The 26,256-nt window shown below is 34.2% G+C and overlaps 2 protein-coding genes across 3 annotated transcripts in view; both read right to left on the reverse strand.

The window, feature by feature from the left end:
* lqf (epsin homolog lqf) overlaps nucleotides 1–817 on the reverse strand; it is a 41,176-nt gene extending 40,359 nt beyond the window's left edge. Inside the window, exon 1 of one of the 2 annotated variants that reach the window (XM_071588846.1) lies at nucleotides 704–817. The gene's annotated coding sequence lies outside the window, so the exon portion shown is untranslated. The remainder of the gene's footprint in view (nucleotides 1–703) is intronic. The other variant, XM_071588845.1, reaches the window with a different exon arrangement.
* Nucleotides 818–1,134: 317 nt separating this feature from the next.
* On the reverse strand, nucleotides 1,135–25,821 carry Nup75 (nuclear pore complex protein Nup75). The gene is made up of 13 exons (XM_071587743.1): nucleotides 25,714–25,821; nucleotides 25,535–25,640; nucleotides 25,167–25,362; nucleotides 24,920–25,071; nucleotides 22,551–22,834; nucleotides 20,494–20,616; nucleotides 19,545–19,775; nucleotides 17,772–17,881; nucleotides 12,711–12,786; nucleotides 11,758–11,899; nucleotides 11,225–11,458; nucleotides 1,864–1,963; nucleotides 1,135–1,565 (listed from the first exon to the last, which is right to left on the reverse strand). Exons 1-13 carry the CDS (start codon nucleotides 25,750–25,752, stop codon nucleotides 1,217–1,219), a joined length of 2,142 nt encoding a protein of 713 aa, XP_071443844.1. The 5' UTR covers nucleotides 25,753–25,821; the 3' UTR covers nucleotides 1,135–1,216.
* Nucleotides 25,822–26,256: the final 435 nt, after the last annotated feature.

The following is a 26,256-nucleotide window of genomic DNA, read 5'->3' on the forward strand; positions in this document are numbered from 1 at the left end:
ATTAAATTTGGAACCCTGGATTGCTGATAACTTGGTTGCTCAGTCTCGTCAAGGCAATTAACTTGCAGAAAATCCAAATTAGTAAGTTAATGTCGAACTCCATTCATAAGTCCAAGAAAAAATTACAACAATAAAACATACCTTCCTATCGCGTAATACCTTAATTACATTTCGGCAGTAATATTTTCTGTGAACATTCAAATTGATGAACTGTACTTCTCCTTGGAAATGACGTTTCACATTACTTATAACCTAAAAACCAGCAAATCGCTACTCAACCTTAACCTACTCTCGAAGGGGAATGCTTGTCGAACTAAAATGTTATATATCATAACATGAAGTGATACCCTGGGCATTAGGTAAAATAATTTTAAATTAAAAGTAAATGAAAAAATTAAACTAAAATATATCAAACTTATAAACATATAATATTAGTAAGATATTAGTTATCACAGTGACTGGCATATTTACGACATCATCAGCTGGCGTTTACAAATGAATTGTGGCACTACCTTAATGCAAGCTTGTGAGTAAATGTTTTGGAACAGGCAGGAATTTAGCTGACTGAGATTTAATCACCTGATATATCACAGACTAAGGACTAGAGCGTCTATGTTGGGAGGGAAGGACTAGTACTTATTACTTTTGTACTGAATTAATGGAGAAAATAAAAATATTTTCTACTCTTCAAATGGGTACTTACCTATTATCTATTCGCCAATGTGTCAAAGTGAATGAATTACTACGAAACATATAAAGAATGAGGGAGTGTCATCCACCTCCCCTTTTACCTCTGACGAAAACACGGAAGATTAGCACCGAGTTCAAGATGGCGCTTGTTTCCGGGACCCGAGAGAATAACGGGTATGAGAGGATGCTTGGTAGAATGATATATCAATGCAGATTGGTTTCAGAGCTATCCATCGATTGAGTGATAATTTGTAATGCTTACGACTGACGAATTATACTTGCAGCGAAACTGGAACATCTTGATTGCGTGCTCTAATCTTGCGATGACATTGACTATCATTTTTGGAAGCTAGAATCGAGGTATTGATAATTGGATTCATTATGAGCCACGTAAACGCTAGTGCTAGAACGTGGTAAAGTAACAACTGGAATAATAACAATAAATAAAATTTGTAAACCGTTTATTAAAATGAACAAAATCACCGAGATCTTTTTAAGGCAATCACAAAACATTACAATCAAAGACTTAATCTGAACCACTCATTTCGTGAACAACAGCACGGGCCATGTTTCTGGCCAATGCAACTCGAATCATGGCTTCTTTACGCTTGAACGCTCTATCCAAGCCTCCTTTATTGGTGAAATTAGCCTTATCTTCCTGATCATCATCTATGTCCATTAGTAACTCGTCCCAATCTTCCGAAATCTGCATTGTATCTTGATCCTCATTCTTGATGGATATGGGAACACCAGACTGTTTGTCTGATATTAATTCCTCTAAGCAATGCATCAGAGCATAGGAGTCATCTGATGTCAAAGCTACATCGTTTGATTCCAGTAGGGGCACAGCATCCATTAAGAGTGTCATCCAGAAACTGCAATATACAAAACAAGCAGTAAAACATAGGGAGATAATGCAATCAGAGAATGACAATTATGAACTATTAAACCTGTGTCTACCAATGGTATTGCGGCGGATATTGTTAGGTCGACAATGAATAAAATCTTAAACTAATTTCTTAAATGTTAGTTGTTAGGTATACACTCAAAGAACCTTTTTGGTTATTTTGTAATATCAAGCAACAAATTACTCATAACAAAATCAGTTTGCTCAACTAGGCACTAATTATATTCCCAAGAACATCATACCAAGCTGTAGTAGGTATCACTTACTATTTGGGGGCCAAATGTGATGATAGTAATGATACAAGTAAAGCAGCTGCTTCTCTAAAGTCTCCTGCATTGTACAGTCGATGGAATTCACAGTATTTGCCTGTAAATGAATTAAATTTTATATAAATAAGTAAGTCTGCACCCTTTACATAGATATGCTACGGATAATATTATGATTACATTTCACACCTTGCTAGTACAGCAAATTGCAATTGCTTTAAAATAACGCTAAAATTATGGGAATAATTATAATCACACACAGCATTGGCATCCAAAAAATCATTTTCCTGATAACAACAGTAGACAACATCGGAATCCTTCCCCATTTTTACAAAATTACAACAAATTTTTCATATAGCTAACTTAACATTCCCAATTATAGTAAGCCTATAGACAGCCAAACTATGAGAAGATGAGACTTAATTGGATCATTGAAGATTATGGGATTAGGAACTCTGATAATTGATGGGTTTTGTATCAACTTTTCCTGATGTGAAAAACTAAGTATGGCATGGATATATAGAGAAAAATAATATTTGGAGAGAAAGTGGTAGCCTCTTAAATTCATTGGTGAATCTTATCCAAGAAACTTTCAATGTGAGGATTGTATCAATGTGATAGAGGAGAAAGAAGGATGCAATGATATGGCAGTATGGAAGACAGTACAAAAGATATTTTATGTAGTAATCTATGATATAAAAAAATGTTTTTTTAAACTGTGTCTAACCAAAGGTAAGCATAGAGAAGAGGCTGCTGAGACACGGGTGAGGAGAAAAATGGAAAGGAAAAAAATATTATGAAGTTCTTTTTCAGAATAAAGGAAAATTGTGGGGAGAAATTCAAAGAAAGCAGGGCCAATGGATGCAGATGAGAGTGAGATGCTGAAGACTGTACTTGTATAGGGGAAGGGAAGGTATGTGGAGTAGAATATGCATTTTGGAAGAAATTATGGGTGCAGTGGGTATACAAAGCTAAAGAATGAGTCATTGTAATATCACATTTTGAGTCACATCAGTTAGAGCTTAGTACTACACACAGCATTGTGGAGAGCCATGGTCCATCAAAAAACTACATTAACCTGGTGGACTATTACTATTAGCAATGAACCAAATGGGAATGACGTGAAGCACTTGCATATTGCTGTTCATTCCTTTCATCTTTAGATAGCTGTGATACCACTAAATTTGGCTTAAAATAACCTTCTTAATACATATCAAGGGGCGCATCTTTACATAACTAGCAGTGATAGTTGGTACTATTTTTCTAGATACCAGGACTAATTATTTATTTCTATAAGAATTGAAGCAATTCTATCTACTGCCTTAGTAGATGGATGATGCAAGCCAGTTACATATACATGAGCATTGCATCTTCCATACAGGATTTTAGAAAAGCACTAATCAATGCAAAATTATTTCAGCAAGTTACTTCAGTATTCTGAAAGATATTTCGTCTGAACTTGGCACATAACTTTGTTTTGCAGCTGCTTTACAAATAAGTTCAGTGATATCTTAAGTTGCTCAATAGTCCAAGAGGTATTTTAACCATTTTAGCATACTTCAAATAAGAATTTTAATTGTTCCTAAAATTAATCAATGTAAGTGATATTGTATAAAAATGTAAATGCACCAGGTGTATTAAGAAAGCAACTACAATGATGAGTCGAAGGATTGACCTATCCATCACATTATCAAGAAATTAGACTCAATCTGCATTCCTGAGAACAATAAAAATACGAATTATTGTTTCACATAAGTTTATTTCAAGATAAGGATTATTTCTCATATTATTTTTTGAGAATTATACATGCACATAAATATACTGATTGAATTATGTTATTTACAACACAATTGATAAGTATGATGCATAGAGCTTTGAAAAAATTCTGGACCGCCATGGTTTGATTCCCTTATTCAGTGATGAACGTTTAAGCTCTGCCCAGGCTCATCAGTTAGGCACATAAAAACTCAAATTTAAGGAGGATGTCATCTGGAAGGGTCTCCAAACTTGTTAGGCAGCAAGAGGGCACACAATTAGGTACCTATGTTGACCCCAGGATATTGCGACCCCATAACCTTATGCTAGAAGTGCAGCAACTAGCAAAAGAATACTCGCCACGGTGGGAAGGTATATAGTAAGTTGGTAACAATAATACTGGTCATTTCTTTGAGAAAGTACACGTTTTTACTTTATTTACATGAGGTGGGAATAGGCAGCACTTTTCTAAGATAAGATAAATTTGGTATCATCCACATGAATGTAGTTTAATTCTTGTAATAACTTTATTTTATCAAGTTACTGAATAATGATATTTGAAAAGCAGAGGTAAGAATATATTTCTTTGTTTCGTGCTTCAATTCATGACTAAGAACATCGTTTTTTAAAGTTATTCTGTTTACTCATATTTCTGCATATTTTCCCAGGATACCACCATGATTTTATCAATGCCGCAATTGTGTGCTAGTTAAATCTTATTTCGGTATCTAAACATTAAGGAAAATATCCTTCAAGTGTTGTGTTTGGAAAGTGTAAGCATTTGATAACGCCCTTAGTAAAAACATAGCTGTCTACATTAATACAACTGGGTAATCATAGGCCGTCTGCCAAACTTTGACAAAGGGATTCACTGTTTCACTACATACACAAAGCCCAAAAATAATAAAACCAACACAAATTAAGAAGGGCCAAAAAAGAATAATGGTGGGATAAAAAGTTAATTGATACGAAGTTAAACTTGAAAAATATTCAACCTTAAGTCATAAAAGTATGTATAAATATAAATGAACTACACATGATCCAAAGCATATCTTAAAACAATCACTGATGAGGATTAACAACCGAAAAACTAATCTGGAGCAAATTAAAATATAATAAGATAATAAGTCTTAAATTATTCACATGAAATATTACCTGACCTAATAATTTACAGCAAGATCTAAAAAAACAGATTCCAACAGAGAGAGTAAATATGGTCTGATAATAGAAAATAAATAGGAAACCAGACTCAAAAATCGCCAAAGTTAACACATTAAAAGGAGGAAATGGAAAATTTGAACAAAACACTACTGAAGGAATAGTAAAGTGGACTTAGAATTATGCAAAAACCATTACATGGTTTTTGCAACTGCACGCAATGCTTGCACAAGCTATCTCAACAGTCAAAATATTTACATTCGTACATCATCTGAGAATTCCTTATTCTCAGCTACATGGATGGCAGTACTACTGCATAGGGTGTCCAAACTCAAGCTGCCTTTTCATTAGGCGCCTTAAATTTAGGCACCTAAAAGCATGCTCCCTAATGCCTAACCAGTTTGGATGGAGCTTTAATATTTTATTTGCTAAATAATGCAACTGAAATTATCAAAATTAGAAGAACAATGATATGGTTACAATAAAGACAGAACTGTCCTCATGAAGAAATTATTTTTTATGAGTCCGGAGCTTTAAGTGGTCACACAATGAATAGATGTTGCATAAAAAATTGAGGAGAAATTCTTATTCTATGCCAGGCCACATGATGATATATGAGACACAATTGATGTGTATTGATGAATAATTAGCTGAAGTTTAAAGATTGGTTTTTGGAAGGGGTTATATTCACGAAGGCCTATGGAAAACATGAACTGATATAAATGCACAACTATAAATAAATATAACAACAACATAAAATGTAAATGCAGTAATGCAAATATAACAAGCAATGTAAATATAACAACACATAAAATGAGCATTGCTCTTATAAAAAAATTACTCTTTCCCATATTGTGGTGGTCACATCAAACTTGCAATAAAAACATACTTGACCTACTTACATAAAACTTCCATATATGTAAACATCTGAGAACCACAGTGGAGAATTACATGTCTAAGAAGTCTCTATCACCCCTGTTGACCTCTTGACTCCATAATAATTTTGCATTGAATTGCACACCTATTTTTTTTAGAAATTCTGGGGTTTTTAGAAATAACTGTATTTACATATTTAACCAATATATTTTTTCACAAATGTCGGTAAAAAGAGAGTGTCATTTCACATGGATACAGCTTTTGTGAAAGCTTAAGGCATTGGGACCAACACAATTTAGGATTAGAGGCAACTATTACTTAAGAACTGGTTGCTGCAGAAAGCTAACCCTAGTGCATCACTGTTTACAATTATTGCAGTATCTTCTTTGATGACTTTGGAAAGTACAGTATTCTACCTCTAGCTATGCCGTGGTACATCAAAGTGGTGGACAAAGAGGTGGTGAAGATTCCTCAATGACTCATATTGGTACTTTTATTGACAATAATACATTTTTTACTTTAGCATTAATTAAACACAAATTTGTATTTAAGTTACTTAGTGGCTGAGGAATTCAGTTTCAAACTGGGTGTAATTGTATTGATTTTCACCCATAAACTCGAGAACAGTTTTTGTAATAGAGGTTATTCAGGTTATAAACCGAAATAAAACACTTGATAAGCTAAGAAACAAACTGCAATTATGAAAAATTAATGATAAAGTAGTGACTTCAGTTCCAATATTTTCTTTCTGAGGGCCAACAGAGAGTAATACTTGATTAACTCTGTTTTGGTTAATGCAGTCTCTGATATTCTGCAGGGATGTGTAATCGGCCACCTTTTTCTCACTTACGTAAATGACTTTAATAGTGAAGTAACCAGGAGCATCATATTAATTTACTGATGATGTATCAGCAATTAATCTGACATAATTGATGATTCACCATCATAATATATATAAAAAACTTATGCTGAAAATTGAAAGCTATACCTCGTGCACTCTTTCTCCTACTGCTGCGTAAGAAACAAATACATCATTAACACTTACCACAATTGTTATTCATTCTTATATTTTGTTATTTTGAGATGCTGTTGTCTATTATAAATCCACTTCGAATAGTAAGAGGTATATAAGTTGTTGTCTATTATAAATCCACTTCAAATAGTAAGAGCTAATATATTGAGCTATCCTCTATAGCATAACTTAAACATTTAGCAATAGTGTAAAAGCTAAAAAATTGTAGCAATGATAAAAATTAAGCCCATTATTTTTAAATAATGGTTATACTGGTTTCAATGTTATGTATTCTGCTGGACTCATTGTTGTTACTTAAGCCGAAACATTACATAAAGAAATTTGAAATATTAAGGATTTCTCTACAGTGATAAGTATTGTATTCATGGAGGACCTGCGTAGAGATATACTTGCACCAAGGTGAACTAATAACTGGATGTGAAAATATGAATCCATGCCTTGAGCCTCCACAATTTGAGTACAAACAAATACCATTAGCAGTTAAGAGGTGAAAATAAGGACTATCAAGTAGATTTCTGTAAGACTAGATTTAAGGAACTAATACAATACTTAGCCATGTTTGAGGGAGAATATTCTTTACTTAAGTGAAACATATTTTGAGAATTTGTAGGTAAAATAACTTAGTCGGGTCAAAAGACTTTTTCCTTCCAAGCCAGTCCAAAAATGGAGACATGGGGGTGATGTTTCTCAACAGTTCTGACTAACATGAAAGATGACATTATAGAATACTGTGGTTAGTAATGACTATGAAAGATAGATTTCATTAATGAGAAGGTTTACGCATTAAAGAGATACATTTACTAGGTTCAGTTGCCAGATTTGGGGACTTACGAATGTACGATACATAAATATACATTTATGAAAAATAGCTAGCCATTAATTAATGAGAAGGCATTGAAAAAAACTATAGTCAAATTAATTAAAATAGCATTATAATTTTTCATTCAACTCTCAAAAGTTTATATCCAGTTTACTCATCAAATGTTATGTAGATATGCATCTTTTAGAGAAAAAATAACAACTTATTTTCAGTTCACACATCGCACATCCCCAAAATCAAGTGTGAACATGTTTGGTTATGCCATAATTTTCACAATCACCTCATCATTTTGTATGTCTCTCCAATTTTTTCGCTGGGGTCACTTTGCACTTAGCTTTAGCTCTATGACTCCAACTAATGCACCCTTTTAGCAATTAAGAAAACATACTCAGCAGCTCATGCTTCGAGTAGACTCAACTAATTTTGAGAATGGGACCCTTGTCATTCAGGAATAACATCTGTAGAGTGATTCTCTACACTTGTTTAGAATTTGAGTAACATATTTTAATATTAAGATGAGAGCATTCTCATATTCTGTTGAACATGAGGTGGGTGAAAAAGCAGGATCTAATCCCTATGGAGATTGGAGACAATGACGACGCAGAGAGGAAACTTTGAGACCTAAGCTTTGGGAAGTTGATGCTGCCCTGGATACAATCGAGGCATTCATGCTCTCTACAAAGTGGTGTTTCAAGAATGCTATGAGGTGATAATAGAGGTGGAAAATGCTGCTCTAGGTGAGGAAAGAGAAAATTTACAGCAAATGAAACATTATTTCAAAATGATTTTTTTCATGAAAAAATAAATATTACTATAAAAGGACATATTGAAGTTATTCCCTGCTACCAGGATTAAGCTACAGGTCTTGCTACTAAGAATGGGATCACCAAGTTAAATCACAGCCAATGGATAGGAGGTCGAAATCTGTATGAAGTATAGAGGTAATGAGATTCAAATATCCTGCCAAACAGATGTTTGTTGTGGTATAACAATGGGTGGAGAAAAGTGGGAAGAAAAGGCATTATCTGTAAATTTGTCATGGGCTTCATGTGATTCAAGGTATTACAATCAATTTCTTTACCAACATTCTCATGGATGCTAATCACTTTCAGACTAGGGAAACAAGATAAGTGAAGGGGAAGTCATTATGTAGCACGTAGTGATTATTAGTCACTGCATTTACACATGTCTAGCATCAGATATTAGATTAAATTAAAATTCCAAATAGGTAGAATAGATTTTAAATTGAAAACTTGAAATACCATCAAATAATGCTCATTGAATTTTTTTCCCAATAAGTTCCAAATTTAGCCATCTGTTGAGCAATTAATGATTTAAAAAGTAATCATTTTGAAATATAATTTCTCAAAAAAATCAATTAATCCATAGTTTGACACAGAAGTAACCCACATATTTTGGGTGCTAGCTAACTACAGTGGGACCTTGCCAAGTGAGCACCTTGCACAGTAAGTAAAAGGCATACTGAACAAAGATTTTTTTTTAAATGGGCTCGCTTAACAAGGGACAAGGAGAGGGGAATTCCTGGTAACATCGCATGGCTTCTGTTTCAATTTGTGTTCAGAACTCATTCTGCTAGCATCTTAGAGTTGCTAGTGAACACACAGTTTTCCAAACTTGTGTTCAGATGCATTATTTGTGATTTTTGGGGCAAATTTTAATTAGTTCTAAGGCATAGTTTTAAAAATGTTTCTGAAGAAAAACCTGCAAGAAGACAGCCAAAAGAAAATAAATATAACCATAGTAAAAACAAGTAAAATCATTAAAGCGAGAATGAGGTGTGCGCTTGGCTGATCTAGCAAGCACATACAATCGGTAGGCACCAACAGTTTGTACCACCCTGGAGAACAAGCAAAGAATTAAGGAGATGGATGCATCAATGTGAGTGACAAAAATATCTGGCCGAAAAAGACGTAAATATTTAAGGGAAGTCATTGCTGATTCAAGAAGTTAAAAAGAGGAATCGGCATCCATAGCATTATATGGCACAGTACAGCAGCAAGCTCAAGCACAAAGGCAGCAGAGAACTTCATCATCAAGAAGTTCGTAGATTCTGAGAGTTACCTGTCACAGCATGATTTTAATTGTGACTAAAAGGGTCTTTTCTGAAAAAAGATGCCGAAGCGAACCTATAAAACAGCTAAGGAGAGTTAATTGCCCAGCCACAAACCAATGAAGGACCGTCTCATGCTGCTATTTTGCACCGATTCAAAAATTAAACCACTCCTTGTTTACCATTCAAAAACTCCACATCTCTTCAAGAAGAGTGAAATCCACAGGAGCAGGCTAAAAGTGATGAGGAAGCCTTGGATATTGCTGCATTGCACATTCAAGAGCATTATCCTAATAAGGCTACGCATGCTATAAATTTTTGCTAATGATCATGCTGTGATGCATTTTCACAAAAGGTTGAAGTCTCAAAAAAAAATATCTACAGACTGCTATCAAGTAAAAAGGCAGTTGGTATGCATCATATTTAATAAACTAATTCTTTTGATTCTTTTTTGTTTTCTTCAAATCTATTTTGCATTCTAGGTTAGTTCATTTTGCAATAGAAGGACACATGAAGATGATTCATGATCCAAAGCAATTTTAATATAATATTCTTTGTACAAATCTTGTATGCGATTTATTTTTTCCAGCATGAAATTCAATATCATATTTACATTAATTTGGAGAAACTATTGTGCTTTGCGAGAAAGACTCCAGAATGAATAATGCTTCTTGTGCAAGATTCCACTGTATTATATTGTTGGGTAATCCTGCTTATATTGGATGAATGAAATTGAAAGAAAAGATAAAATTTATCCTTGAAATGGAATGAATTTTAACACATGAAATGGTTCTGGAGTGATCAAATTTTGATAATGTGACATATATTAGCTGTGATGTGCTCCTTGCTGTCTTTGGTGCTCCTTCCTCAGCAGGTTTTTTTCAATTTTTATACTCTAGTATTAACAGTTATTTCTAAAACATTCCTACTGAATACAAAACACCTAGAACTAATATAGGCCATCAAGGGAGTCTGGCATGAAATTATCATTAAATTAAACAATCAAATAACCAAGTTACAGCCATCTGGATTGCCATACTTCATATATAGCAATTAATAAGGCCCTAAATGTTTGCAACCCAATTTTCTTCTCAAACTAGTGAATTCCTCATTAAATAGTGGACCCAGACTCTTAATAGCATCTAAAATGCTAAATTATCTGGGAAAAAGTTTTTACTTAAATAGGATTGCAAAAATGAGTCCCATAAAAATATACTCATGCGAGGTTTCATTGCAATATTGGAATTATTACTACAAAAAATTGACTTTATGACTTACTTAAGATTAATTATTAATACAAATTTCAGGCCATAATCACCAGTTTTTTGTGTGAAGGCATGTGTATCCATAAATCATTATCATTTAAGGCATGTGTATCCATAAATCATTATCATTTGCTGTGTTGCCAAGACTTAGTAGCACTCAATATTTAGTGGAACTTTGCATAAAATCTCTAGTCTCTTTAACTTGTAAAGTGGCACTAATCATGTTCAAAGGGAAGACACATTAAATTTGAAGTAAAATATGCCTATTATTTTACACCAAATCTACTTATTTGAGTAACTTAATGGGTTTTCATACAAACTTAATAAATGGATAAAAATTGGAAGACTAATGATGTGTTTAAGAAATATACAGAGAAAATTACCTAGGAATGTAAGCCGGCCACTTATTAGCATACAGGATCCCAAATTATCTAGGAGATCCAGATAGGAGTGTGATTCAGAAGCAAACTCTCCAAGTGAACTGTATCCCTCAAGAAAGCGATCTGCCAAATGGGTAGCAAATCCAGCATCTTCCGAACGTAGCGCCCATGCAAGAGCCAAACCACACTGCCCTCGGGCAAGGGCTCTCTTTCCCATGACTTTGCAAGTAGTTAATACTAGGAAAAATAATATTTAGGCATTTAAGTCAAAATGAATTCAAATGATTAACATTACGCTAATTGCCATTTTAATATAAAAATTGAGTACTCAGATACTACGAAAATCCATTACTTCATGAAAATCCATGTAAATGAATACATGCTAATCACTTTAACTTTTCTTATTTATATCTTAGCACAAAATCACTAAGTCAAGAAACACTAATACAATATTTACTTTATTAGACATACATAGCACATTAATTATTTATGATAATATGACATAAGAATGAAAACTTAACCCAAAAATTACATACCTACATGCCTTAAATCTCTTTGTTTGGCAATTTGAATAACTTTTATAGCCCTTTTCTCAGAGGTCAGAGGTACTTGAGGTAGAAGCAAACTGAGGCAAGGTTCTCCTGAATTTGGACAGTGATCAAGGTAGCTGACACCAACCTAAAAGGTACATGCAATATTAAAACCAATCAAACTAATTGTAAATAACATTTTAGTCAAGTATCACAGAGTACTATGATTTAATTACCTTTATCCAGGAGCATTAGTCACCATGAACTACAATTTCCATGCATATACAAAGAATGCAAAATGGTGATTTAAGAAATAATACATTTGGGGCAAAAATATAGGGATAGTCAGCTTTTAAGATACAGTCCCAGGTCATTGTCTATGGTAGGGTATGGGTAGTATGATGAGAAAGAAAGATAGTGAATAGTAAGGGACAGTGTAGGAAGATAAGATGGCATTGGTGCTAACATGTATGCTGAATAATCCATTTAAAAGTAATTCTCATGCATCACTACTCACATCGAACTTACAGGCCCACAACTTTGCATCAGTATTAACTCTGATTAGTCATAAACTGAGGCTATTAATTGAAAATATGATAATGTGCAAATTTGGGAAAATGCAGAGAGAGAAATACACAATCACAGCCAAAATTAAATACATATACAGGTATGCATGCACTTTTGGACACCACTTATGAAATGAAATTCAGAGACTACAGTTATATAAATGCTCGAATTTTAACCATTGGGTTTTCATTTTATTTATTACTTTTACATAATGGTCTCTTGGCATACTACTTTGTAAAAGCTCAGTCTCAGTATTAGCGGTCAATCAGTTTTTTTTAAACATGCACAACGTCACAAAAGATTCAGAAATGTAACATTATACAGTACATTAAATGAGAATTTAGATAAGAATAGAAATTAAGTAATCAACAACTGCATAATGGAATTCTCACCTGCCACAATGAGTGATGACCAAGCAACATAGTACCATAATCAAGAAGCAGGAACTCTCTAAGCTTATGGGCTACACTGTAAAAAGATTATAAAATTTAGTTAGCAATTTTAAAATTCAATTTTAATTTGAAAACCTAATTAAAGGATTCTAAAAATGTAAGCAAGACAGTACACTTATGAATCCTAAGAAATCAACAATCAAGGCAATACTTGTCAAAGTTGTACTATATTCTGTTTTACATCCATGAATTCTTACTTAAGTATTGTAAATCTCTTGCCACTTCTATGTGCTATATGGTTTTAAAAAGACGATTGTGATTTTTCAACTTTTCACTAACATATTCTAACATTCTATATTTTTCTGATTTAGCTATTATTTAACATGGAATTTATTAATGGAAACACTGTCTAAGCTCTGAAACGAGTGAAAACTTGAATGGAGGGGCCACATTCACCAGGAGGCCATATCATATGCCCTATCCTGCAGTAAATTACTCATTGCTCGCATACATACTTAAGAGACTGAAAACTGGTTAAATATCACTTTATTTTATAACTGCCTCATGTATATCAATTGAAATGATACCAACAAAATAACCACAAGAAATGAACAATAAGAATCCTCTCCATACTCATTGGAAGCTCTATCCATGCAACTTAGGCCATGCAGCCAAGCTGAGCAGACTTCCAGTTAAAGCAATCTCTCTTGAGATAAGAATTAATGAAGTTTCACAAACAATGCCATTGATCAAACACAGAGGCTAGTTAGAGTGAGAATAATTTCATTATGATAAATTTATTGAGAAACAGAAAACTTCAAAAACATACTTCATTAGCTAGCAAAATGAATTCTTCATCCTTGTAAACATGGAAACTCCTAATTATCCATGCTTAAGGATTCGTGCTTACGCACGTCAAAGCACGGATAATAGGGAAACATGGATATCCGAAATACTTGACAAATAAGGTCATGATATTAACGGATACACACAGAGACTACAAATAGATAACCGAGAGTTAACTGTACATCAGAAATACAGCAGTTGGTCCAGCTCTAGCTCCAGCTATTTATTCCATAAACTTAGCACTTTCTGAATTCTAATGTTTTTGAAACAACATCATTCAAATTTTTTAGAACTATCAGAGTATTAACCGTTAACCATGGAACAGTTACTTCTCAATTATCTGGGGGCAGATTATCCAATTAGTGGATTATCCATGCAACTCTCTTCCCGGCACCTCAGAATGTTGATAAAATTAAAATCATGAAGATAATTAAATGCTTTGAAACTTTGCGATACTTTTAAAACAATAAATGTTTGAAACACCTCAGCTATCTTAGAAGTTTTTACTTCACAAAATCAAAAGTTGTCAATAATATTTAATGTTTTATATTAAAACATTTTTGTAATATCCGCACTTTCCCATTGTCATTTCACTCACAATCATTAGTTCTGATAATTCCATATTTTCCAATTAGGCAAGCAAATACGAGGTGAGTTCAAGAAGTAAGGTGACTTTTCAAATTTTGCAAGCAAGATACAGGATGCTTTCCAGAAGTAATGCAATTGAATTTCCCATGCCGCTCATATTGGTCAGAGTGGGATCGAACTACTTGGAGTAGGTGGGGGGGGGGGGGGGGGGGGCTAAGGTTTGCCACGAAACCAATCTCAGTGCTCTCCAGGCTGTGGAAGTGGCAGGATGCCAGTTACTGTAAACCTCTGCATGCCGACCATGTCACGAAAACTGAAAGAAATTTCAAGTGAACTTTTCCAATGTATTGAAAATGAACCTGATTGTTTGGGCAACGTCATCACCCGTGATGAAACCTGGGTTTTTTAATCCACCCTCCCTGAAACAAAATGCCAAAGCTCTGAGTGGAACATCAACTAGTCCCTCAAGCCCAAAAAGGCAAGAATGAACAAATCAAAAGTGAAAACAATGCTGATCGTAATGCAACAATTTTAGAGTGTAAAAATCATCATCAATCAACCGGGATCCCTTTATGTCCAGTCAAGTGCTTTAGCCAGCTAAGCTATCGAGGCGCCCTCTTAAACTCTGAAATTTTCAATTTCAATTGGCCAAGGTGAATAATTGTTACACTATGAAATCGTTGCATTGAAATGCACATTAGCGGATGACTCCATCAAAAGTTACTGTTGCAGTATCTTCCGCAGTTTTTTTGGGATGCTCATTGTCTTTTTCATCAGTAAAGGAGTGGTCCATATGGATTTTGTTCCTCAAGGACAGACAGTTAATGCTGCCTACTACGTGAATGCACTGGAAATAATCTGAAAAAGGGTCATCAGGACAAGAAAAGACATCTCTGCTACCTGGCAAATCCATCACAACAACGTGCCTTGCCACAACACACTAAGAGTCTGCGAGTTCCTGGCAAAACACCAGGTTCTAATGCTGCCCCACCCCCCCCTCGTGGGTGTTTTTCCTGCGTGGGTTTTTACTAGTTGAGCAATGCCACGCTCTCCCGTGCTTTTCCCACAAACCTCATTCTTTGCTTAGACTTTCCTCATTTTATTGTAATCCATCTTCACTGTCATTTAATTTGAGTATATGTAAGTGTATTCTTAATTTATATATGTATATGTATGTATGTATGGATGTATATGTGCATAATTATGTATGTATGAGTATGATTGCATGTATGTATGTTTATGTGTGTATATGTATGTGTGTGTGGATATGTAAGTAAATGTGTAGGTATGTGTATGCATATATGTATGTATGTGTGTGTATGTGTATGTATGTGTATGTGTGTGTGTATATATATATACTTTTTTCTTTCCGATGTGCAAAACTGCGCTAAATGAATTGATGTCTGTCTATATGTATTTATGTGTACATAGGAATGTAACTATAAGTTTAATGCCTAACATAATATGTATACGACTATGGGTTAAATGGAAGAAGGGACCATTTGGTCTCAATTTCGCCCAAATAAAGACCACTATCTATCTATCTATAGTTCCGACATTGCTCCAGCAGACTTCTTTTGTTCTCTCAAATTGAGGCAGCCCTAAAAAAAACCCTTTTTTCGTCCATAGAAGAGATCCAACAGCCATCACAAAGACCTTGTGAGAGGTCCCCGATGATGCCTTCCAGGTTGTGTACCAGTAGAGTTGCTGGAAAAAATGTGTAGAGGCCCAAGCCAGTACTTTGAAGGATTTTAAGTGTTTGTGCAAATCTGTTCAATAGATTACCTAAAAAAAAATAATTGCATTACTTTTGAGTCACACCCTGCACATTCAATTTTTTTGTTTTATTGCGTTGGTACACATGTCCCAAACCTTTTTTTACAGTTTCAACAATATAGCATATTTAGTCTGCTACTGACAGATACAAATGTTAAATGTGTTATGGTGTGCTCGGCGATTATCTGCTATAATAAAAATGAATCAAAGAATTTGCATCAAAGTTTATGTAAAAAATGGAATTAAGTACTCCAAAACACTTGAAATTTTGACAGTGGCACATGGAGAGTATGCTCTGATTAAAACAAATGTTTATAAGTGGCATAAGCTCTTCCAAGATGGCCGAGAGGATGCCAATGACGAATCTCACTCTGGACGCCTCAGCACGTCAACAACAAATGAAAACGTTGTAAAGAAAATTGTCGAATCACTGTAAGAGAAGTTGCAGAGGATGTTACGCATCGGTTGGCTTGTGATATGCATATTTTTCAAATGTTTTGAGCATGAGATGTGTGTCAGCAAAATTCGTCCTGAAACTGCTTAATTTTGACCGGAAGAACCGTTGCATGAACATGGCTCAGGAGCTGTCAAATGACATCAATGATGATCCTGATTTGGGTCATAGCTGGTGACAAATCATGGGTACATGGTTATGACGTCAAAACCAAAGCCCAATCGTCCCAATGGAAGAACCCAGGAGAACCAAGACTGAAAAGAGCACACCAAGTTCGATCAAATGTCAAGGGTTCGCTCACTGTTTTCTTTGATTACCATGGCTTAGTGCATCACAAGTTCTTACCAAAAGATCGTATGGTCAATAAGGAGTATTAACTTGAAGTTATGTGCCCTTTGTGAGAAGCAATACGAAAAAAACTTCTGGAATTGGGGAGAAACAATTCAGGTCATTTGCAACACGATAATACCATTTACAATAGTAATGATTTTTTGGCCATAAACAACACAACAATCAGGCCTCAGCCAACATATGAAAGGATGGAGATTTGCAACGATTGAGGAGACAAAGACTTCATCGCTGGTAGAGCACAAGGCTATACCAAAGAGTGCTAATCAGAATTGCCTCGAAGATTGGAAAAGGCATTGGCACAAGTGTATTATATCTGGGAGAGGATTACTTTGAAGGGGAAAACTTAAATATTGAAAAATAAATAAATATATTACATAAAAATATAGTCACCTTACTTTTTGAACACACTTTGTGCATGGTTATAGTATGCAACAAGTAAGTCATTAACTTTCTACAGTGCATTATTTTAACTGATATTATATGATGAATATGAATCTGCTTTAGTAATCCTTTTCTAACATTTGTCCTTTGCTAGTTGTTTTTTTCCTGGGTAAGAGATTGGTTTAGCTTTGAGGAAAATACACTCTGCTATTCACTTTAAGATAATCATATGTCCTTGTAATGCTGTAATATCACCCTAATAAAAAGACAGAAAAATGGAAAAGAATGTACTTTCCATCGCTGAAAAATCAAATTAATCACACGGAATGAAAAGGGAGAGTTTCCATATATATATCCGTTTATATCACAACCATTTTTTCAGCGTATTCTGTTATCCATGTTACTCGATTATACGTGCGTCATCATGTATCCATTAACTTATTTAATCAAGAGTTTACCGTAAATTAATGGAATGGATTAGGCAATAATTAAGCATTATTTCCCTATCTATCCCTCAGTCTAAGGCATCTGTAGAGAATTACTTCTTTCATATAATGCCTAGGTTTCTATTCTTAAAGAAGAATAGGACTAAAACTGTCTTGGCAACCTATGAAAAGGTTAACTCTGGTTCAATTTGAACAAATACATTCAAAATTATTAATTACTTGTTTTGTTGTCCATCAAGAATGTTCAACCTTCCACAGTGGTACAGCAAGTCTGTTAGGTGAGTGGCAAACCATCCTGATTCAGCTGTCTGCTGCAGTTGCTTAATCACCTGAAAAAATGAATAGGCAAATCATCATTCATTCTTTAATGAGAAACACTATTTGTGTCTTACAATCCAGTTTAGCATGCTCCAACTGGGAAATATGCAAGTAATAGATATTCCAGATAAATGTCAGTGAAAATAGTATGCATGTGTCAACCTACTCAAGGAAAATTGGACTCATTTTGAATTTGAAACCAAAATAATTATTACCAACCTTTCAGGAATATTACAAAAGTCCTTTTCGTGGTTTTGATCTCATCACCGACCCCCATTATTTTCAATTCAATCTATACCCATATTAGTATTTTTATTTCAATTTGAATTTTGGGATTTTCAACATATAAAAACAATAGCAAAGGTTTACTTTGTCATAAAATAATATTTTTAGCTTATATACAATGAAAACAATCAGGAGCACTGTTTCTCATTAGTCTCCAATGAAATCATAACTGACAGCCAGAAAAAACTTTTTCCCCTAGCTTTTCCTACCTTTCCCAGTATAAAAATTTCTCATTTGGCATCGAAAAAAATGCTCTACCATCAAGACTGTGTAAGGGTGCATACCTATATTGTAAAAACGAATACCAGTAAATTATTTCTTAGTATTTTTACTATTTACATTCTACACTGAAAACTTATTAGGAAAATTAAAGGAAGATTGTACACCTTTAATCATTGCCACCAAGGCCATAAGATTAAAAGTTGCACTCGTTTTTTCCCTGCATTTTTGTTCTACTTGAATGTCAAATAAAATGGTATCATGGCCTACAAACAACTCTACATATGAGCTTTTCAAGATATAAACTTATTCTATGTGAACTGTGATGCTTTCTAATTAAGCATATTGCAGACTAATTAATTTGAGCAATATGGTAGTACAATATGTTCAAAGGTTTGTACTTCCAGTGATACTATTGCGCACACTATGTGAATGTAATTCCTACAGCACACTTGAAGCACTGCGATTCAACTCTTATAATGCAGCATATATTGCATAGCATATGAATGATCAGGGTTATACCTTTTCAAGGACATTAATAGACATTACTTTGTCTGTACGTTTATGTGATGATATATTGTATCTGCAGTTTTTTTTAAACCTAAGAGACAAAAAGGCACCCGATGACAACTGATCAAAAACTGAGCTACAAAACCATTCATAAGAAAGTTGACTTTTAAACATTTGATGGAAGGTCATTTTTATACAACACATGTAAAATTAAAGATTTTTACATATATAAAAACATGCAAATATTGTACACAAATGAAGTTTTGTATTTTTTTTTCACAAACATCTAAATCTGGAAAAGGACTAATCTCCATTACAATAAATTTGAAAATTGGGTTTTGAAAAACTTCAGACAAGAATGAATTATGTTTGCAATTAAGACAGAATGACCAATGAATATCAATCACGTAAAGTCTATATGTAACACATTTCATATTTTCATTTCAGTTTTGATTAATTATAATCACTTAACTTATATATCTATGTAACTCACATTTTGAAAAATAAAAAAAAACTGACAAAGAATCGGCATACACTCTATGAAATACCATTGAAAAATCTAAGTTATAAGAATAGATCTTTCATCAAAAATGTATATGTACCAATCAAGCATCAACAAATTCAAAATTATTACACACCACCGAAGTTTAAGATATTTACCTGGTGTAGATTTGATTCCATCAGTGAAATAATTAGGGAGTCAACAGGTTTTGGTATGGCAGCTCTTCCACCATGTCCTCTGAATTGTGATATACACTGCTGTGCATGGGAACCTAAATGAAAGGACTTCACCGTGGGATCTGTGTACAGTAACCATGCTGCTAATAATTGCTCCCATGACTCGCATTCTTTCACTGCCTCATTGAATGCACCATCATGTCCAGTCAATATCTGACAAGAAAAGAAATCCTTTGAGAACCTTAAATATCATATTGCATGTACATAGTGTAGAAGAAAACCTGAGCTTGAAATATTCAAAACAATGTGTGGTTATCACACTAGTTCACTCCACTAATATAGGGAGGCTTGAGACAACATTTTCTAGAAATAAATATGAAGAAAAAAAATTTGCTGTTCAGTTGATGGGCCCTAAAATTTTTGTTGATAATTTTACAAGAATGCATATTTGAAATTTTCACAAGTTAACTTTCTGTTGCATTAAGCACTGCACATATACAAGTTAATATTTTTTTATTTATTTATCGACTAAATTGAGCGAGGTTGAGACTTATAGTCCCTTCTTCTTTTGAAAGCTAATTCAAGATAACACTTTGATGAGATTAGATTTAAGTGCAAACTTACCGGCAAACTGAATCAATAAATGTAACTTATAATGTTTTGCTGTCTAGTGAAAAATATGAAATTATAAGGTGAATAATTTTTTCTAATCAAAGAAATTAAAGGTATGCAAATAGTAAATAATAAAAGATTATACCAATACCAGGGGTTACTTACGTTTAACTAATACTATACTTCTTATCCAGTTGAGTCTGAACTCAACTGGATAAGAAGTTACAGTTAATGCAACTTTATAACACTTATTATAATATGAACAAAGAAATTTAGCTGTACACCTAATCAAGTTCATGTAACTTCTAAATGTTCTCACCAGTGCAATAAATTCCAGTTGAGGCCAAGACGAAAATACACCAGCATCTATTTTGTTGTTACAAGAAACTTGCCAACATTTCCAACGCATTTCAAATTCATTCACCGAAAGCCCTCCATAAACCTGAAAAAACAGACACATCGTTTTAAAGGCAGGTTATTTTATAGGGTAATAATGAAGGTACCGTATTTTATTTCATGTTAGGTGGTTTTTCTCTAAAGTAGTTTATGGTAAATCAACCTGTACCTTGTGTTGTCACTAAAAACTGTAGACATAAGCAACCTTCTTATAAGAAAACTCACTTGTGGGCAGTTTGTGTACATGGATTCAAGAAAATGTGGGAATATAACATTTTGAACAACATTTGTTATATTTGTTGGATAAATATCCTCTGAAGGCCATTTTTTCTACTTGTCTTCTTTTCAACAACCAGTAATTATCTTTCTCTCTTTCAACTATTAAATCCCCTTTGAATACAATAATTTTCATGCACTAACAAAGGAATGAGTCAACGAGAAATATAGATCCCTGAACCCATAGTGAAAGGCAGCAGTTTCATCATTAGGCATTGGTGGCAAAGACTGAGTGGGTCGGCCTTCGGCTGCCATAGCTGTGGGCAAGAGTGAAGTTCACAGTATTGGCCACAGTACTGCGATTGGGAAGGCAACCAGAAACCACCACATTATTCTCCCTAGAATGTTCAGCTTGCATTCAAATATGACTTCATGGTTTTCCTCCCGGTAAAATATTCCGATGGTAAACTAGTCCCCCAATCGGATCTCCAGATGGGGACTACTGGGAGGGGAACATTAGTCAAGGTGGATAAATTCCAATTAGGGTTATGGGACGTTAGGTCATTAGGGAGGAGGGGGAAATTAGAAAATACCAAGATGGAGATGGGTAGAATGGGGATAAATAGATAGACCTTCTACTATAATGGGCCTAATAGTTACGTACTTTATATTTGAAAAATTCTTTGCAATTGAGTCTTGAAGGTGATACTTATACTTTGATGGTCAGACAGGAGGTGTTCAATTATACTACTAAACAGTTCAGGACCACAATTGGTATTTAAATTATCCTGGCAGGCAGAAGTTAATTTAGCTGTTTGTTTTCCCAGAATAAATTATAAGAAAGCAGATTTTAAGGTACATGACAATCAATTTTTCAGGGTTACATCAATGTGGAAATTCCCACAAATTATGACATTGACCCTTAAAATTGAGAAAAGGGAGAGTACTAGTTCCAGTTTATTTCAGAAATGTTCAAATACACCGTAAGGGAAGCAATATACAAAAACTATAATTAGATTCAGGTTCTTCAACATGATTTGTCTAAATCCATGACTTTAAAATACATACTTTTAAGACATAAACCAGGTACCATGACTTTTAGATAGACTGGCAGTAGATACATAGATAGAGGTCTTTATTTGGGGGAAATTGAGACCAAATGGTCCCTTCTACCATTTAATCCACTATAGAAGAACATAGTAGAAGTCAGTGGAATGATGCCAAGCTAAAAATCGCTAATTTATGCATAACAACTTCTTTTTTTGCAAGCCAATGTTCACAGAGACAGTATATTGCAGCCACCATGTGTAACAACTGCTTCTATCTCAGATAACATATTTTGTAAACATTTCACATTTGAAAAAATATGAAATATACACCATTGCCCAATAAAAACACTGCATGCCTTTACCATACATAGACATCCTCACTTGTTGATAAGTGTTAGTGGAAATAAATGCATATTATGCACAGACAATGATGCTATTGATATGGTAACTATTTCTCATAATCTGCAATAATCAAAAGGGTGCACGTAATTCCCTTTGGCCTGAATATTTCTCGACAGTATACACAAAATTCTTTCAATTACCCAAAGCAATACAACCAGCAATTAGGGCGTGCAAAAAACTGAGGTAAGTATGCAAATGTTTATTCACTTCATGGTATATCAACCTTCTGATCTTAAAAATATACCGACACTGTAATTAAAAATTAAATAGGTTAACTCTAAGCAATAAATGAAAATAAGTAGTCCATACATACAGCATACACTGGCATTGTTCTGAGAGCCTCATCTAGAGCACGAAATGGATCTTGGCGAGAGGAAGAATGCAGACGAAGAAGACCTCTGGCTTCACCAACTCGGCCTTGTAGTACTAGCCCATTCAAGGCTTGCCAATACTCTGGATGACTTTCTGCACCTCCACTGCCCACTAAATTACTGGAAGAAGTTCCTTCAATAGATGCGACAACTCTGTTGGTCTGCTGATCACACTTTGGAAAATGAAACCGTATCCATTCCAATAACTGTGGCAAGATTGTATCCCCTAAAGTAAATATGAGAAATTAAGATTAGTACTTAATAGTTCTTAAAATAATATATTTACATTACCTCAGTACTTGTGATAACTGAGATGTGATCTGGAATGCATTTCTATGGTAGATGATCAAATATTAAAATACGAGGGTAGTTCAAAAGAGTCTCCAAATAACTTATCAGATATTAGTGCTAGCACTAAGAGTTTCCCACATAGTAATCGAAATTCTTTAAGAGTAAACAAACAACCCATCAGTGCTTTGGGAAGAGATTTGTGGTGTGGACACCTCTCTGTTGTTGTTCTCATCTAGTGATTTGTGAAGATGGACAAAATTGAGACCTGAGCAGTGATTAAATACTTAGCAAAAAAAGATATGAGAGCAAAGGAAATTCAGGCCAACTTTCAGAATACTCTGGGGGACTCTGCTCCTTCATATTCAACTGTTGCCAAATGGACAAAGGAGTTTATGTTTGGTCGGGATAGCTTAGATGATGTTCCATGTAGTGGTTGGCCAAAATGTGCCACTATCCCAGGAATTATTGCAGAAGTGCATCAAACGGTCACTGACAAAGTATGAGATATTCCTAAAACTGTAGGGATGTCATCTGAATGGGCATATCACATTAATAAAGGTGGAATTGGATATGAGAAAATTATCTCCTAGATGGAAGCCATGACTCGACACAGGATCACAAATGCATCAGAATGGAAATTTCCAAACAATATTTGACCATTTTAAGAGCAACCAACAAGATACTATCTAAATAAACAATGAACCTAATTAATGTTGATGGATAGGCAATATAAAACTAGAAGGGATGTAGTACTGTTCTCAATCTCAGAACAGTAAACTTTACTCGATAAGAACCTCTTCAGCTTAACTTCAAAAGGCTTCAAGACTTTTAAATTCTTAAAATCAACACAGAGTTTAGACGAGCACACACTCATTCCCCTTGGGCCTAAATGTATACATGCATTTTCATGCTCTTGTTCCAATGACAGCTCAATATTTAATCTAATATTTCGGCCATTATGTACCACAGAGAAGAGATGAAATACTCAGGTCTTTCATAAAGGTCTAAAAGGATGTCTGAACAATAACTGGTTTCTGGAAAATTATTCCATCAACTCTGTTTTACAAAGGAAAGATAATCAATGAACAAATTGAGGGCTCAAAGAGAATAACACTAGAGTATGGATAAGAATTTAATTCACCATGATATACTTTCACCAAGTCTTCTTAATTGCTGGAACACAATTTTATCTTGATAAGAAGCCAATGGAACTTATATTAACATTGAGAGGGAGACAAACATTGCAGGCAAGCAATATAGAAACTTGGACAAACACCCAGAAATTTACCAACTGTCATTTGAAAAATATTTTTCTTATTGCCTACAAGAGTGTTTTCTATTGTTCTTCATGGACTGGAAAGTATTCTGCTTTTATTAGTAGTAACATTAACTAATCCACATCCTCTTACTGAGTACACCGGTCTAAAATTTTCAATTAGAATATATGATATTTTCTATTATGGCATAGCTTTATTACTAATGGACATTATTTAACAACTGAGAGCAACATTTGCTGACACCATAAGAATTGCATATGATGTACTAAATTACTAACTGGTTTACAGCTGTCATTCAAAAGGTGATTTTTCATGTCTAAGTCTTTCTCCCTTTTTTAATGGAGATCTATGGAAGATAAAACATATTGCTTTCTAGCAAAAGACGTTTAACTACCACAAATGTATACACTTGATGACCGGTTCATTCGAAATAAAATTTTGGTGGTGTAATCCACAGCATAAAATACTATGGTGATATTGGAAGAAGTTTTCAGGGATTAACCCACCGTATTATAGAATTATTCTGGCTCATATTGAAAACCATGCAAACATACTTTGCGGCAACATTATGAAAGTATTGATTTTAATCCTTTCTTTGATAGCACTATTCAAATGAGTTCAATAAAAAGGACGAATCATAAGTTTATACCATAAATATTACTGAAAGATAACTGCATTACATAAATCAAACATTTCTAGTTATACGAACGAAAATCATAATACTATAATGATAACTTCCTCACCTGGAGTAATGTTAATAAATAGTATTTCACATAAATGCCAAATATATTCTATATTATAGAATATAGCAACATATTTCTGGTACTGGTCTCTCTTGGAAGGTGAGGTAGATGCAATTTCCTGGAGGTTTTCCAGGCAAGCTCTCACTATAGACCTGAGAAGTAAGAGAAGATACGAATAATAAAATACGAAGACACACACATTGTTCAATAAGGAAGTAAAATGAACAACTTGAAGTGGTAAGTTCACCTGTACTGCCTGCTAAGCTTCAGAAATTCTGGCTGAACGTCACTTTGGCTATTTTTATTCTTTTTCAGATTCTGAACGGCAAGGAAGGTCCCGTTTGATTCGTTCACAAGTTTTCTCATAACAGGTTCAAATAGTACAACGTCTAACTTAAGAAGATGTACAAAGACGTTGCTGTTCTCGAAGGCGCTCGGTTTATCTAAAATAAAATAATTAACGCATATAAAACGGCGAAACATATTTAAAAAATTGGTAAATACTTTCATTCATACTCATAAACTCCGGGGTATGTGAATGTGCGCTAATCAATTAAACAAACAGTTTCATAAACATCACATTCAGCAGCTTCATTATTAACAAACAAATCTTACCTGGGGAATCGGCAGTGACATGACTAAACGCGTGTATGCCAAGCTTATCACCTGAAATCCACTTCCCAATAATTCCAGCTCTCTCGCAAATAGGATCTGGAATACCCTATAGTTAAAACAATTAGATAATAGGTTCGTAAAGTAATTTATTACCATGAAATACTAATTTAAATACTTACGAAAATTTTCGGAACGTAGGGCGTACTGATTTCATTCATTATAACTTCATGTACACCGAAATTTATAAATAAATAACTTCAACAGACTCCGCGGTCACCGCGGTTTTTACAAACATAAAAGGCACGATATACGGTAGAGCGACAACGCGACATCTTACGGTAAAATTATGCCCCCTCGTCAGCGCGTGTTTCGTTTTCCATACCAAAGTTAATACATTATTTTTTAGGTTACTTAACGATATATCTGTTGAACTTTTGCCTTGTAATAAGATGATAGGTGATGAGTTATCTTAAAAATTAAATATAATCAGCTATTTTGTCTTCAGCTGGGTGTATTTTTCGTTGCCTAAGTTTTAAAGGCATATTAGAAAATTCAAATATCATCATACTCATCAATATTTTATGCATCTTGGATTATTCATTAGATGACCATCCGATCGAGTAAATATAAGAAAATACTGATGCTGTCAGATATAGCAATATTCAATGATAAACGACGGGGACTCTTTAATCGACGTTAGGTTTCTATCTGTCCTCTGCTAC

This window comes from Hetaerina americana, unplaced genomic scaffold (assembly GCF_022747635.1).
Source record: "Hetaerina americana unplaced genomic scaffold, ioHetAmer1.1.p SCAF_3, whole genome shotgun sequence".
Taxonomy (NCBI): domain Eukaryota; kingdom Metazoa; phylum Arthropoda; class Insecta; order Odonata; family Calopterygidae; genus Hetaerina; species Hetaerina americana.

What these genes read in the sequence shown, in the direction of transcription:
- Nup75 (XM_071587743.1), bottom strand. Translation starts at nt 25,752, where the DNA reads ATGAATGAAATCAGTACGCCCTACGTTCCGAAAATTTTC. An exon ending in AAGCTTAGCAGGCAGTACAG is followed by an intron (nt 25,072 to 25,166) that starts GTGAACTTACCA and finishes CTTACTTCTCAG; the next exon opens with GTCTATAGTGAGAGCTTGCC. An exon ending in TCACATTTGGCCCCCAAATA is followed by an intron (nt 1,566 to 1,863) that starts GTAAGTGATACC and finishes TGTATATTGCAG; the next exon opens with TTTCTGGATGACACTCTTAA.